General features: G+C 40.5%; 1 protein-coding gene across 4 annotated transcripts in view; it reads left to right on the forward strand.

Moving 5' to 3' along the window:
* LOC110527986 (membrane-associated guanylate kinase, WW and PDZ domain-containing protein 3) overlaps positions 1-17,563 on the forward strand; it is a 145,897-nt gene that overhangs the window by 104,264 nt on the left and 24,070 nt on the right. For all 4 annotated transcript variants that reach the window (XM_021609674.3, XM_021609675.3, XM_021609676.3 and 1 more), the window contains exons 4-7: positions 10,744-10,950; positions 12,598-12,766; positions 13,606-13,685; positions 17,074-17,131. In XM_021609674.3, the coding sequence (XP_021465349.3) occupies positions 10,744-10,950; positions 12,598-12,766; positions 13,606-13,685; positions 17,074-17,131 (514 nt within the window). The remainder of the gene's footprint in view (positions 1-10,743; positions 10,951-12,597; positions 12,767-13,605; positions 13,686-17,073; positions 17,132-17,563) is intronic.

Consider the following 17,563-nt stretch of genomic DNA (forward strand, 5'->3'; position numbering starts at 1 on the left):
TGACAAGCCCAACTGACTTTTAGAGTATGTTGTAACCATATTACTCTTCAATGTGATCCTTAGCTAATCTTAATGGTGTTTCGAATAGCCCATTAGCCATTAGCTGCTATAGCTTGCATCCCTGCTCTCTGGCTGATTTGTACTGCTGTGCCAGACAGTCAGAGAACTAGCACTATTATCCTCTCTCTCTTCCCTTACTTCCTGTCATCCCTGGCCCTGTTAACCCCCAACTGCCACACAGACCACACAGGCCCACCCAGTGTCGTGCCAGACCTGCCCTGCCCAGTGAGCTGAGGCCTCTCCCCTCTCCCAGGCGGTGCTGCCGGGATGCAGTTCGTGCCAGGGTGACCCAGGTTTCATGACACAGCCTTCTGTGCCAGGCTCTGAGAGGTAGTCTGTCTGGGCTCAGCCCTGACTCCGGCTCTGCTCTTCTGTGTGGTTCAGGTCTAGTCAGGCGGCACAGCACAAGGACAGCTGCCCAGAAATTAACAACGCACATAGTTTGGCGCTGCTAACATCACTGTTAGTAGGAAATGGGAAAGTCTGTCTAATTCAAATTATTCTCAAATGTATTTTGGGCAGGGAATCCCACTGTGTTCATGATTCTGATTTCTATGAGAACATATGGGCCTGGAGCAGTGGGATGATTATATCTTGAGTGGATGGTCAGGGGGCCGGAGCATAATTGCAAGTAATTTGTAGATTGCAAATTGACTGCAAGAAGCCCAAACAGGTATAATACTAAATATAATCATTTTATACTTTTGTATACGATCGCATACACTGAGTGCACAAAATATTAAGAACACCTGCCTAATATTGAGTTGCCCCACCCCCTTTTGCCCTCAATTCGTCAGGGCATGGACTCTACAAGGTGTCCAAAGCATTCCACAGGGATGCTGGCCCATGTTGACTTCAATGCTTCCCACCGTTGTGTCAAGTTGGCTGTATGTCCTTTGGGTACACATGTGAAACTGTTGAGCGTGAAAACCTCAGCAGCATTGCAGTTCTTTGACCCAAACCGGTGCGCCTGGCACCTACTACCATACCCCATTCAAAGGCACTTAAATTGTTTGTCTTGCCCATTCACCCTCTGAATGGCACAACATATACAATCCATGTCTCAATTGTCTCCTTTAAGCTGTGTCCTCCCCTTCATCTACACTGATTGAAGTGTATTTAAGAAGTGACATCAATAAGGGATCATAGCTTTCACCTGGATTCACCTGGTCAGTCTATGTCATGGAAAGAGGAGGTGTTCTTAATGTTTTGTACACTTTGTGTATATCTCTCTATTATGCTTGTGAATACTTTGGAACAAATCTCCAAAATTAAAATCACTTGGAGCTGATTTGTTGGTGTTTTTACAGTCTTTTATGTCCAACAATAAAACATTTAAAATAAAAACATATTATAATTGTTTAGATCAGAACTTGGCTGGCCGCCAGTTGAAACCCTGGACAGATTTCAATGTATACAGTACTTTACACTGATGTATGCCTTGCTAAATTCATTAAATTCTCTAGTGGGTTGAGTACATGAATTTAGTGGGTTGAGTACATGAAATCAGTGGACTGATGCCTAGCATGTACTGTGGCTGTTTCTGACTCCTGTGCTTTGCCTTGGTGCATTTAGCAAGGAATATATCAGTGTGAAGTACTGTATACATTGAAGTCTGTCCATGTCTATTAGTGTATATTTGTATTTTATTTTATTTTAAGAACAGATTTCTACCCCAGGCAAACCCTCTCCTAACCCGGATGACGCTGGGCCAATTGTGCGCTGCCCTATGGGACACACGATCATGGCCTGTTGTGATACAGCCCAGGATTGAACACAGGGCCTGTAGTGATGCCTAGCACTGAAATGCAGTGGCTTAGACCGCTGCGCCACTCAGAAGATGAAGCTCATCAACATGACATTTGCAATATTTATGTCAAACAAACCACCCCCTCTTCTTGTCAGCTTATAAAACAGTTTAATATGACAAATAATAGCAGAAATCTCCTCTGACTTGTCACTTTCACACACCCTCACTTGCCTGACGCACATTTACCAGGGGCCGAGAGATATGTTTGTAATTAATATGTATGCTATAACGTCTGGCTGATGAATGTCAGGGTGGCAGGAGACAGATGACTATTAGCTAGGTGGCCCCCAATCTCTCCCTGCTATCGCTGTGCCACCAGGGTTAATGAAGCCATCTCTGACAAACTGCTGTGAGGGAGATGAGCACAGGAGCATTAATACCATACGATTTAGGATTACTATCGTAACCCCGGTTCCCTGATAATAGGAGTGAGATGTGTCACATTGGGATTCACTCAGAATCACTAATCAGGGGAAGAACCAATCACACATGTCTGTCGAGACATGTGGCCAATGAGCCCCTCCCACTATTGCCTGTTTCTGTTTATTTGTTTTTTATTCGAGAATGTGGAACAATTCTTTGATACTTTTCATTAACTCATGCATAGCAGTTCTTTATATGGACTAAAATAAATGTGTTCATATAGACAGAATATTATGTATAGGCTATATACTGAATTTTTTATCAGTTATGAAAATAGAAGGGGCTCGTGAGTGGCGCAGCGGTCTAAGGCACTGCATCTCAGTGCTAGAGAGATGACACTACAGACCCTGGTTCAATTCCAGGCTGTATCACAACCAGTTGTGATTGGGAGCCCCATAGGGCGGTACACAATTGGCCCAGCATCATTAGGGTTTGGCCAGGGTAGGAAGTCATTGTAAATAAGAATTTGTTCTTAACTGACTAAGTAAAAAAAAAGGTAATATGGAAAAAAGCCTAAATGTGGATGTTTCAATTAAAAAAGACTATCACATGACTATGGAAATGTGATTTTAGAGACACAGAGTAACAATAGGTTATGATTAAAGGGTTATGCTGTAGTGGGCTCTCATCATCATTATTCACATCCTTCTAATTAAATCAAGTCACAATTATCAGCTTTGGTATTGACATTAGTGAGCAGGCTTTCTGAATGAGTAGAGAGAGACACATGGTTAGGCCTACCAACGGAAAGAGTCTGAAAAATAAACATTATTTTGAAATTTGGACCACAGAACACCAAAGTTTATATGAAATGTCTGCCTTTTGCAGTCTAATAAGTTCATTTAATATAGGACAACATCACAACATCTATTTATCTTATGTTGTTTCATTTAGTCTCATTATGATACTGTACATTTAGGCTATTTCAAAATAACAGAACACCATATTTTTTATTGACACTATAGGCTATTATGCTAAAGATCTACGTATCTGAGATTCAAATTTTAGGCAAGGGCATCTTTTAAAACTATTTTGATACTCACCTCATGTCTTGATAATATGAATGAGAATGTAGTCAGTAAATCAGCATTTGTCCATCTCTCCCATTGTTCCCATTTTCAATAAAAAAATATGGATGAGCAATTCATATAACATTGGAATGTTATAAAGTGCTGTCCTACCCTGGCTGGCGAGGACACTCAAGTGAAGCCATTGAATAAAATGAATTACAAGGAAATAAAGCTTTTTAGCTTTTGAACCAGTTTTTTAATGCTACAGTATAGGCCTTCATGTTTAGCCTGTATAATTTCAACTATACTTTCCGTAAAGTATGAGACATCAAAATGTTTTAGAAAAACCTTGTGTGCTGTGTGTCAAAACAGCTGTTATTTACTGTTATTCTGAAAATGATTTTCTCAATCAGCTGATTATTGTTGAAACAGGGCTCAAGTTCAATGTCTAATTTCACAGATAAATGCTTATAATATTGACAGGCAATCGACACTGCCATTAATACAAGGGACGATTTTATATAACACGATTTTGGACTACTAAAATGTTATTAGAATGTATACAAAATACGTTTTTAGTTTTAGGAGGTCATACTTAAATGTAAAATAATAATAGGCACACAAACTAAGGAATACTATTTTAGTATTCTATTATCTTAAGATTATCACCAAGACAGGCAGACAGTCCAGATAGACAAACAGTACAGTAGGCTAAACATTGCAAAAGAAGAGCATATTTGGATTATTAGAGATTATTTCAGAGATTTAAGAGAATCAATGCAAATGTATGCTGCTCATGAACAATAACTAGGCCCAATTCATTACCATTGAAACTATCCTCTTTGAACTGCCAGATCTGAATAAATGGATTGGATGGATGGCTTCGATTGTCCAGCAATCGTATTGCAAGTCGTGCATATGCTAATAATCCAAATATTCTGCTTAAAACTATCTTTCACTGCTACCCTCAGAATTCATTATTCTTAGAGGAGGTCAGAAGAAGCTGCATTGGAACCCAAATGGATCCTCTCTGTGCATGGAAAAAAATATCCTGGTGCATGAAGGCTACACCGACGGGAGAGACAGACTGCAAATAAATCCTTCTGGAAGTGGACTGAATATGATGTTTCCAATGCAGAGGTCACAGAACTCTCACTGATGGGGTTATCGCAAAGTTATCTGGAGAACACAACCATATCCCGGACAATGCTCAGATTTGCATCCGAAAGGTGACGATGACTGGCCTGAAGGTGAAAAGCCTGGAGACCCAGGATGAAACCGTTGAAATTGTGGACCGTGGTAACACTGCTTGCCTGCGTCTATTTAAGGAGAAAATACATTCTTTAAAAAAATTTTTTTAGAAACTAGATATAGGCCTTGATATAGTATAGACTGTTTTTAGCCTTCAGGCTTTATATAATCATATTAACTAATTTCTAAACAATTGTAACGATGTTCGTCTGAGGAAGAAGGAGTAGACAAAAGCGCATCATGGTACGTGTTCATGTTGCCTTTAATTAACTGAACACTAAATACAAAAGAACAAGATAATAAATGAAAACCGCAACACTGGTGCAAACACTGAAATGGAAAACAACTACCCACAACCAATAGTGGGAAAACAGGCTGCCTAAGTATGGTTCTCAATCAGAGACAATGATTGACAGCTGCCTCTGATTGGGAACCATACTTAGGTATCCTGTACCCACCTGTGTTTGTGGTTAGTTGTTTCCTGTTTTGTGTTTTGTCACCTGATAAGACTGTTTCGTTGTTTCACCTTTGTTATTTTGTGTTCAGACCACGCTGCATTTTGGTCCGATCCTTCATATTCCTCATCAGACGAGGACGAGAATCGTTACAACAATATTCTGCCCATATGAACACATTCATTTTAGGCAATAACTGAACCAATTTCTGTAGACTATATACAGTTGAAGTCGGAAGTTTACATACAACTTAGCCTTAAATATACCTTAAAATACACCTTAAATACATTTAAACTCCTCAATTCCTGCCATTTAATCCTAGTAGAAAGAATGATTTATTTCAGCTTTTATTTCTTTCATCACATTCCCAGTGGGTCAGAAGTTTACATACACTCAATTAGTATATGTTAGCATTGTCTTTAAATGGTTTAACTTGGGTCAAACGTTTCGGGTAGCCTTCCACAAGCTTCCCACTATAAGTTGGGTAAATTTTGGCCCATTGAGTCAGGTTTGTAGGCCTCCTTGCTCGCACACGCTTTTTCAGTTCTGCCCACACATTTTCTATAGGATTAAGGTAAGGGCAATGTGATGTCCACTCCAATACCTTGACTTTGTTGTCCTTAAGCCATTTTGCCACAACTTTGGAAGTATGCTTGGGGTCATTGTCCATTTGGAAGACCCATTTGCGACCAAGCTTTAACTTCCTGACTGATGTCTTGAGATGTTGCTTCAATATATCCACATAATTTTCTTTCCTCATGATGCCATCTATTTGGTGCAGTGCAGCAGTCCCTCCTGCAGCAAATTATACCCACAACATGATGCTGCCACCCCCGTGCTTCACGGTTGGGATGGTGACTTCAGCTTGCAAGCCTCCCCGTTTTTCCTCCAAACATAACGATGGTCATTATGGCCAAACTGTTCTATTTTTGTTTCATCATACAAGAGGACATTTCTCCAAAAACTACAATCTTTGTCCCCATGTGCAGTTGCAAACCGTAGTCTGGCTTTTTTATGGTGGTTTTGGAGCAGTGGCTTCTTCCTTGCTGAGCAGCCATCCAGGTTATGACGATATATGACTCGTTTTACTGTGGATATAGATACTTTTGTACCTGTTTCCTCCAGCATCTTCACAAGGTCCTTTGCTGTTGTTCTGGGATTGATTTGCACTTTTCGCGCCAAAGTATGTTAATCTCTAGGAGACAGAACGCGTCTCCTTCCTGAGCAGTATGACGGCTGTGTGGTCCCATGGTGTTTATACTTGCATACTATTGTTTGTACAGATTAACGTGGTACCTTCAGGCATTTGGAAATTGCTCCCAAGGAAGAACCAGACTTGTGGAGGTCTACAATTTTTTTTCTCTCTCTGAGGTCTTGGCTGATTTCTTTTGATTTTCCCATGATGCCAAGCAAAGAGGCACTGAGTTTGAAGATAGGCCTTGAAATACGTCCACGGGTACACCTCCAATTGACTCAAATGATGTCAATTTGCATATCAGAAGCTTTTAAAGCCATAACATCATTTTCTGGAATTTTCCAAGCTGTTTAAAGGCACAGTCAACTTAGTGTATGTAAACTTCTGACCCACTGGAATTGTGATACAGTGAATTATAAGTGAAATAATCTGTCTGTAAACAATTGTTGGAAAATTGACTTGTATCATGCACAAAGTAGATGTCCTAACCGACTTGCCAAAACTATAGTTTGTTAACAAGACATTTGTGGAGTGGTTGAAAAACAAGTTTTAATGACTCCAACCTAAGTGTATGTAAACTACCGACTTCAACTGTATGTGTTTAAATAGATTACCAGTCAAAAGTTTGGACACACCTACTCATTCAAGTGTTTTTCTTTATTTGTACTATTTTCTACATTGTAGAATAACGATGAAACAACATATCCTGTAATAACCAAAAAAGGGTTAAACAAATCAAAATATATTTCATATTTAAGATTCTTCAAAGTAGCTACCCGTTGCCTTGATGACAGCTTTGCACACTCTTGGCATTATCTGAGCACTTGTTGGCTGCTTTTCCTTCACTCTGTGGTCTAACCAATCCCAAACCATCTCAATTGGGTTAAGGTCGGGTGATTGTGGAGGCCAGGTCATCTGATGCAGCACTCCATCTTTCTGCTTCTTGGTCAAGTAGCCCTTACACAGCCTGGAGGTGTGTTTTGGTTCATTGTCCTGTTGAAAAACAAATGATAGTCCCACTATGCACAAACAAGATGGGATGGCATATCGCTGCAGAATGCTGTGCTAGCCATGCTGGTTAAGTGTGCCTTAAATTCTAAATAAATCACTGACAGTGTCACCAGAAAAGCATCCCCGCACCATCACTCCTCCTCCATGCTTCACAGTGGAAACCACACATGTGGAGATCATACGTTCACCTACTCTGTGTCTCACAAAGACACTGCGGTTGGAAGCAAAAATCTCAAATTTGGATTCATCAGACCAAAGGACAGATTTCCATCGGTCTAATGTCCATTGCTCGTGTTTCTTGACCCAAGCAAGTCTCTCTTCTTATTGGTGTCCTTTAGTAGTGGTTTCTTTGCAGCAATTCGACCATAAAGGCCTGATTCACGCAGTCCCCTCTGAACAGTTGATGTTGAGATTTGTCTGTTACTTGAAGTCTGTGAAGCATTTATTTGGGCTACAATCTGAGGTGCAGTTAACTCTAATGAACTTATCCTCTGCAGCAGAGGTAACTCTGGGTCTTCCTTTCCTTTGGCGGTCCTCATGAGAGCCAGATTCATTATAAAGCTTGATGGTTTTTGCGACTGCACTTGAAGAAACTTTCAAAGTTCTTGAACTTTTCCGCATTGACTGACCTTCATGTCTTAAAGTAATGATGGACTTTGATTTCTCTTTACTTATTTGAGCTGTTCTTGCCATAATATGGACTTGGTCTTTTACCAAGTAGGGCTATCTTCTGTATACCACCCCTACCTTGTCACAACACAACTGATTGGCTCAAGCTCATTAAGAAGGAAATAAATTTCACAAATTAACTTTTAACAAGGCACATCTGTTAATTGAAATGCATTCCAGGTGACTACCTCATGAAGCTGGTTGAGAGAATACCAAAAGTGTGCAAAGCTGTCATAGAGGCAAAGTGTGGATACTTTTTGGTTACTACATGATTCCATATGTGTTATTTCATAGTTTTGATGTCTTCCCTATTGTCACGCCCTGGCCATAGAGAGCCTTTTATTCTCTATGTTGGTTAGGTCGGTGTGTGACTTGGGTGGGTAATCTAGGTTGTTTTATTTCTGTGTTGGCCTGGTATGGTTCCCAATCAGAGGCAGCTGTTTATCGTTGTCTCTGATTGGGGATCATATTTGGGCAGCCATTCCCCCACTGTGTTTTGTGGGTTCTTGTTTATGTGTAGTTGCCTTTGAGCACTCCATAGCCTCACATATAATGTATTCTTTATTGTTTTTTGTCCGGTTCACTTATAATTAAAAAATGTTGAACCGATTTCACGCTGCGCTTTGGTCCGAATGTTCTTACGACGGTCGTGACAACTATTATTCTACAATGTAGAAAATAGTAAAAATAAAGACAAATCCTTGAATGAGTAGGTGTGTCCAAACTTTTAACTGGTACTATATATATATATATATATATATATATATATATATATATATATTATTTGTAAATATATATATATTTTTTTTATTTATCTTTATCTTTAACTCTACATTGCTGGAAAAGGATCCATAAGTAAGTTAAGTCTACACCTGTTGTTTACGAAGCATGTGACAAATACATGTTATCTGATAAGATTGCTTGATTATCATCCCTAATGTTTTCCATGAACTTTCCAATACTTTTCTGATTGATTTCAATCACTCCAAAGCATACTTCCTTCAGACTGAAATGTTTCATTACCTGATTTTCCATATAATGTGCTCTACCTTTTAATGGGAATAAGATAATGACAGTAATGGCAAGATAATGACAGTAAGGTCAGATTCTAAAGATTAATCAAAAATATTTTACACATTTGTTTCTGATACCGCCAAGTGTCCTAAAATAGAGAATAAGAGATTCAAATTGCTTGACGGTCCATGTTAATAAAATCTTAAATGTATATATCTGTTTAATATCATGTATGAATAAATTGGACTTTGTGACTCTCCACCCCCGTTCTGCGATGGGTATTGCGGCTCGCCCAGTGATTTTGTTTTACAAAAGTGTCTCCCTCAGAAATATTAGTGACACGGCCTTATAAAGAGAGAAAGCTGTCTTTTAAGCATGTCTTCTATAACAGACCTATTTGTAATGTTTCAATTGAAATAGGTGGAGATCAAAGGTTTGTAAGATGAGAACAAGCACAGTTCAAATGAAAAGGAGATCAAGTTTATAGAGAGTAATACATTTGCTGAAAATCCATATTTCCCAGTGGCATCTTTCCCCGGTTCTTTAATTAAGCTGCTTATGAATTATGAATAGACTCTGTCTAATCATACAGTAAATGTTTGACCTTAAAATAAAATATTGCCAAAACATAATTCCATAATGCTCCCCATGAACAGATTCAGATCTGGGAACTGCTTAGCAAACAAATAAACATAAACATTTTGGGCATCTCGAATCAGTATCGAATCAGTATGTACATAATTCATTATTGTAATGAAGGTTGAATAATTATGTTTTCTGTGCATAAATGTAGTTAGCCAGAGTGTTCAACCGCTAGTCAGAGATTGATCACCCTATGAGCTAAATTAGCCAATGATTTAACAAAGTTAAGCTCCTATGCGATACTGTTATCTTAACTGACTATTTATAGGCAGTATCACAAGGTTTTTATTCACCAGGAGAAAAACACTTTTCAGAGATCGTTAATTGGGGGGGGGGGGGGGGCACAGCCAGGATGAAAGGTTCTCCCGTTAAACAGATCACACTGTTCATGGCACGCTCATGTATAATGGAGGAGTCTATAGTGGTCACGTAGTTTACGATGGGTCAATCAGTAAGGCTTGTCTGAATGGCTTGCGTTAACTTCATACAGTAAGAATAATATAATTCACATCGTTTCCTATTCTACGGGCATAGTGGGAATGTATGTGATAGTGTTTACAAATGCATCATTAGCCTCTCCTCTCCTTCTCTTTTCTATTAGCCACGTGCAGAATGTCATTCACCTACTTACCTTATAGCCTATGAGCACAGCCCAATAATACACATTTCTCACGCTTGCTGTTTAACCTGTTATCACATTTCATTTTTGGACTTTAAAACTTATCCATGTTCTCTTACATGCTGTGTTACAGCAAAATGTACTGACAACCCTTCACCTCCCCACCACCACCAGCTAAACCCCGTCATTGGAACTCCTTTCTTCCAGCTGGGGGGTTTCCATGCCAGCTGCCGCCCATAGAGCTACCTGCCATCAAAGCATCTGGCTCCGAGGATCTTACTTAGGAGATGAGGCCACTCCCTAAACAATTTTAATAAACTTTCATATTGCATTTTGCCGCTGTTGTTCATTCAGTTAAGCCTTACACACGATTGAAATGTAGGACCGTGTTTACAAGATTGTGGTCCCATTACTTTACCAGTTCTTGTCAGATGGCCTCAATGCACAATAACTGCCTATGTCTTACCAGGGCTGCATAGTAGCTACAGGGATGGCTGAGAAAAGGGAACTTGTTAGACACTCATCTCTCTATCTGACCCCTCCCTCCCTCCCTCTTTCTCCCCTCCCTCTCCCTCTATCTCCAGGTAACTACTATGGGACCCCCAAGCCCCCAGCAGAGCCCACCCTGGTGCAGCCTGACCTGGTGGATCAGGTGCTGTTTGATGAGGACTATGACAACGAGGTCCAGCGTAAACGGACCACCTCCGTCAGCAAAATGGACAGGAAGGACAGTGTGGTCCCTGAGGAGGAGGACGATGATGAGAGGCCACCTCTGTCCAATGGCCTCCCAGGTCAGTACATCTCACACTCAAACCCCCTCTCCTTCCCTTTTTCTCTTTGCTCAGGATAGTCCCCTTTTGTACATCTCTTAGTCCTTTTTCAAATATCTTTCTACTTTTAGATGTACATTATTATGACTATGGACTATATCATATTTCTACTCTATAACATCATTCTGCTCTATACTATACATATTGACCTATGATCTAGGAGCTGTGATCACCTTCCCCATTATTCCCAGTTTGTGCTATCTGTCTGTTTGTGTTATCCAACCATGCTCTGTCTATATAGCCAGACACCTCCCACACCAAAGCCATGCCTAAAGCACATCCAGTATCAGTAACACCTTCTACTGTAGTGCAGGTCACCTTGGAAGGCAGCAGTCTTCTTACCCTAAGACAAGAGACTCCATGTGTATGATCAATCAGGACTCCTCTCTCAAAGGATCTGGGCTGTCTTTGATGTGCCCAAGGATAGCCTGATTCCAACAGAAATGGCTTACAAGTCATTTTATGTGAAATACATCACATTTCTGCTGTACTGCAGTCATGTTGGGGTTGTTCTGAACTTTTCATTCCAAACCAACCATATATGGAAATAATTATGAACAGGTCAGAAGGTTTATGGAAAAAGTGAGTGCAATGGCCAAAACTCCTGACTGAACTTCCCTGGTCTCTGTGTTGAAGACAAACCCTGATCCCTGCCTGACTTCCTGTATGTGTCTAGTGCAGTCAGTGTGGTGTGGGCTCTCAGGCTCTCACCCCTCTGTGAACTGTCTCTGATGACTTCAGCTCTCCTCAAGGCTGGCTATGGTGCATGGTATTTACATGAGGCCAGTCAGAACATCCGCAGATCCTGTGTGTGTGTGTGTGTGTGTGTGTGTGTGTGTGTGTGTGTGTGTTTGTGTGTGTGCGCATGTACATGCGTGGATGAAGTCAGATTAGCATAAGCGGTTGACGTCAGACTCATTTGCCAGTTCCTCCACATCCTTCAAGCTAACAAGTAAATAAACAATCTGTTGGAAATACCAACAAATCCCATGGATGTAGTAGTGTGTTAACTATTTACTCAAATACAGAAGCACATGCACAAACTTGACATGCTCATGGGCTGCCTGTATCAGCTCTGTGGTATACACTAGAAGAAGCTGTTTTGTGTTGAGCCTCATTGTATCATATGCTTGTGCAGAGGTTAGCATTACACAAAAACAGTCCCTCAATTAGAAGACCCTTGGGTATAAGTTTCATTTGGCAGCTTTTTGTACCCTGGAGAGCCTTTGTTGTCTATGCTCATGTTGATTGTGATGCTTTTATTGCAGTTCTCATTAAATGAATAAAAAAAAGTATAGAAATAACTATAAAGACAGTATTATTGTACCAAATAGCCTCAAGCTAAAATGTCCTTTTTACTGTGAATCCTCAGTTACTACAGTATATCATTGAAACCCAGGGGGTGTACACACATATGCATAAACACGCTTACACGTACATGCAAATGCAAAACAGTGCCTTGGTGAACAGAACACACGATCTCTTGCATGCAAATCCTTTACCGACATCAAACCCTCCTTCCTCCCGTTGCAGCTAGGAGAACAGGATGAGGCTTGAGGTGTCCATGCAGGACTAACCTTCTGCTGTTTCGCACTCTCTCTCTTTCAGAGAATAAAGAGGGGGCATCATGGAGGAAGGCGGTGCCCAGCTACACCCAGTCCAGCAGTGCAATGGACTTCCGTACGTGGAGCTCTCTGCCCCGCGACGACAGCCTGGAACCACTGCCTCTCAACTGGGAGATGGCCTACACCGAGACGGGCATGGTCTACTTCATAGAGTGAGTACTGCAACAGCACCCGTATATCCACTCAGGGACAGGACAAAGAGACATCCTTGAGTCGACTGAGTCCTGGTTGTTTAAACTCTGCTACACTGTAGATACAGAGAGTTCAAGGCTCCTCCCAAAAAATGCTGAGTTTATGATTAATAGAGTTTCATGCTAAATAATTAAATAAATGACAGAAATGTAGGTAATGTTTTTTTAATGACATAAGACACTTCTGCTCTGGACTGAATGTTGAATGTTACGTTACAGGTTATGCAATAAATGGCTATACAGTATCTGATCAGCATCGTGCAAAGTATCATACAATTGTTGGTCAGATTAGTGAAGCACACAGCACACGTGTTACATAAGCCATGTCGAACAGACAGTGGATTTAAGTTAGTTAGTTAAACAAACCAAGGCCTGGACTGGTGTGGGTCTCTTTAAAATCCACTCATATTGACTCAATGTTTACTCCAAAACTGTTTCTAGTCTGAGCTCATTTACTTGGTGGTTTCTCTTCAAGAAAACTTCAGCAGTTTTCCTGACCAATCAATACTGTGTTTTAGGAATGATTGAGTAAATATAGCTCTCCCAGAGGCCCTTGAGTTGTTTGAGAACAGGCTTCCAGCTGATCTTGTCTGAAGTCACCACATGTCATAATGAATACTGTGTTTCAGTTTTTCCCTCATTTGAATACAAAGCAGGATGAATTACTTGGTCAAGAAGTTATTTGTAACTTGTGTAGCTTTGTTGGTGGGTACGTGACTGTCTATCTTTCCACTGATGCAAATACCAGTGTCAGTAGCTGGCTCTGGTTTTTGAATGCTTCTCTTATCTGCCCTTCACAGTCACAATAGCAAGACTACCACCTGGCTGGACCCCCGCCTAGCCAAGAAAGCCAAGCCCCCGGAGAAGTGTGAGGATGGAGGTAAGGCTTCAGGACCTTAGTGGACCACACAGTACATGCGTACATAAAGCTCTTACAGCTACCAGTACTACTACTACTGCTACTTCTACTACTGTACTAGTACACACATGCAGTTTTACACATGGTTATGCCCCCCAGCCCCTGCCTTACAGCATACTGTGCATTATTTCACATATACGGACAGCTCATCAAATATAAATGACTGCGTTTCTATACAGACAAGATTGTCTGCATCCTCTGACATGATGGCATGTTCCTTAATAAATGCCTCCAGCTAAGGGTAATGTGTGCTACTTATACAATGCCCTCAGAAAGTATTCACACCCCCTCTTTTTCCACATGTTGTTGTGTTACATTTTGTTACTGACCTACACAAAATACCCCATAATGTCAAAGTGGAATTATGTTTATTTTAATTTGATTATATTTAATAAAAAATTAAAAGCAGAAATGTTCTGAGTCAATAAGTATTCAACTGCTTCATTATGGCAAGCCTAAATACGTTCAGGAGTACAACTTTACCGAACAAGTCACATAATAAGTTGCATGGACTCACTCTATGCAATAATTGTGTTTAACAGTATTTTTGAATGACTACCTCATCTCTGTACCCCAAACAGATTCAACCACAAAGACCAGAGAGGTTTTCCAATGCCTCACAAAGAAGGGCACGTATTGGTATATGGGTAAAATAAAAAGCAGACATTGAATATTCCTTTGAGCATGGTGAAGTTATTAATTATACTTTGGATGGTGTATCAAAACACCCAATTTACTGCAAATGTACAGGCGTCCTTCCTAACTCAGTTGCCATAGAGGAAGGAAACCGCTCAGGGATTTCACCATGAGGCCAATGGTGATTTTAAAACAGTTACAGAGTTTAATGGCTGTGATAAGAGAAAACTGAGGATAGATCAACAACATTGTAGTTACTCCACAATACTAACCGAGTGAAAACAGAGTGAAAAGAAGGAAGCCTGTACAGAATAAAAACATGCATCTTGTTTGCAACATGGCACTAAACTAATCATCTACTAGAAAGTCTATGGCAAGACCTGAAATGGTTGTCTAGCAATGATCAACAACCAATTTGACAGAGCTTGAAGAATTTTGAAAAGAACAATGGGACAATGTTGCACAATCCAGGTGTGGAAAGATCTTAGAGAATTACCCAGAAAGACTATGCTTGCAAAGGTGCTTCTAAAAAGTAATGAATCAGAGTTGTGAATGCTTACAGTTGAAGTCGGAAGTTTACATACATTTAGGTTGGAGTCATTAAAACTTGTTTTTCAACCACTCCATACATTTCTTGTTAACAAACGATAGTTTTCCCAAGTTGGTTAGGACATCTACTTTGTGCATGACACAAGTAATTTTTCCAACAATTGTTTACAGACAGATTATTTCACTTATAATTCACTGTATCACAATTCCAGTGGGTCAGAAGTTTACATACACTAAGTTGCCTGTACCTTTAAACAGCTTTGAAAATTCCAGAAAATGATGTCATGGCTTTAGAAGCTTCTGGAGCTTCTGGCTAATTTACATAATTTGAGTCAATTGGAGGGGTATCTGTGGATGTATTTTAAGGCCTACCTTCAAATTCAGGGCCTCTTTGCTTGACATCATGGTAAAATTAAAAGAAATCATCCAAGACCTCAGAAAAAAAATGGTAGACCTCCACAAGTTTGGTTCATCCTTGGGAGTAATTTCCAAATGCCTGAAGGTACCACGTTCATCTGTACAAACAATAGTACGCAAGTATAAACACCATGGGACCACGCAGCCATCATACCGCTCTGGAAGGTGATGTGTTCTGTCTCCTAGAGATTAACATACTTTGATGCAAATAGTGCAAATCAATCCCAGAACAACAGCAAAGGACCTTGTGAAGATGCTGGAGGAAACAGGCACAAAAGTATCTATATCCACAGTAAAACGAGTCCTATATTGACATAACCTGAAAGGCCGCTCAGCAAGGAAGAAGCCACTGCTCCAAAACTGCCTGAAAAAAGCCAGACTATGGTTTGCAACTGCACATGGGGACAAAGATCGTACTTTTTGGAGAAATGTCCTCTGGTCTGATGAAACAAAAATAGAACAGTTTGGCCATAATGACCATCTTTATGTTTGGAGGAAAAAGGGGGAGGCTTGCAAGCTGAAGAACATCATCCCAACCGTGAAGCACTTGGGCGGCATCATCATGTTGTGCGGGTGCTTTGCTGCAGGAGGGACTGGTGTGCGAGCAAGGAGGCCTACTAACCTGACTCGGTTACACCAGCTCTGTCAGGAGGAATGGGCCTAAATTCACCCAACTTATTGTGGGAAGCTTGTGGAAGGCTACCTGAAACATTTGACCCAAGTTGAACAATTTAAAGACAATGCTACCAAATACTAATTGAGTGTATGTAAACTTCTGACCCACTGGGAATGTGATGAAATAAATAAAAGCTGAAATAAATCATTCTCTCTGCTATTATTCTGACATTTCACATTCTTAAAATAAAGTGGTGATCCTAACTGACCTAAGACAGGGAATTTTTACTTGGATTAAATGTCAGGAATTGTGAAAATCGGAGTTTAAATGTATTTGGCTAAGGTGTATGAAAACTGTATGGAAATTTGACATTTCTGTATTTCATTTTCAATACATTTGAAAAGAATTCTAAAAGCATGTTTTCACTTTGTCATTATAGGGTATTGTGTGTAGATGGGTGAGAAAAAATATATATTCAGGCTGTAACACAAAAAAATGTGGAATAAGTCAAGGGGTTTGAATACTTTCTGAAGGAACTCTATGTATGATGACTCTTCAGCTTGTTTGCGTCACTTGAATGCCACAAGTACCAGGAGTGCCCACTCGTTTGCCCGTCCATTCCCAGGGTGTGTGGCTGTGATGTGGGCTAAGTGTAGGGAGAGAGTGGGGGGTACGAGGGAGACACAGGACCCTGGTCGGTTGTTTCCAATCAATTTTTAAAAGCAGGCAGAATGCTAGTTGGTGTGCTGCCTCTGAAAAGCAACTCCAAAGCTCTCTCTTGCGTGAAGAGCGTTTTTTTGTGGGCTTCATGTGCTCACCAGGGTTTGATGTACAGTACAGCAGCCATTCCAGCCAGGCTGCCTGCGAAAACTGCAAAATGTCAATGGGGGCTTTTTTCATGCCCATTTTCTCATGCTTAACTTCCCTGGTGGGGAGAAAAAAAAGCAAACTTGTTATTCGTCTTATACCTGGAAACTCCACTATCGCCCAACTGTAATGTGTGCATAAGCATTTTGTCTCGTGTCTGCTGGTCTCTTCTCATCACTATGCCCTGTTATCCTGCAGTACTGTACATTTGCATGTTTTGTGTGATAGTAGTTGAACACAATGCATCTCTTCCTGTATCCACAGAGCTTCCGTATGGCTGGGAGGAAATAGAGGACCCACAGTATGGAACATATTATGTAGAGTAAGTCTGTTCACTCTGCCACCACATATATATATATAATATCTGATATATTCCCCAGTAATACCATAGATCATAAACTAACTATAGGTACAGTATACATTATATATAGGCAGCAGGGATACTATGTGTTACTATACATGTGGTGTACTGCTCGGGAACCATACATTTGAGAACAATACGATTCCATGATCAAGACTCTTGTATTGGTTTTTCAGTGGGTGGTAAACAGAAGCTCTGTTGGTAACATCACATTCACCCAGGTGAAAACACAGCAATGATTGTGAGTGTTTGTGTACAGAAGGTGTTCTGGCTGCCCCAGCGAGACATCTCTGAAACCCAGCCATTATAGCAGCAGTAGGTATAGGAGGAGGGTTGTGAGAGTTATCAAGGAGGGAAGGAGAGGGAAAGGTGGCTGTTGTGATGACAAGGAAA

This window comes from Oncorhynchus mykiss, chromosome 7, assembly GCF_057628025.1.
Source record: "Oncorhynchus mykiss isolate SJ-2025 chromosome 7, ASM5762802v1, whole genome shotgun sequence".
In the NCBI taxonomy this organism is placed as follows: Eukaryota; Metazoa; Chordata; class Actinopteri; order Salmoniformes; family Salmonidae; genus Oncorhynchus; species Oncorhynchus mykiss.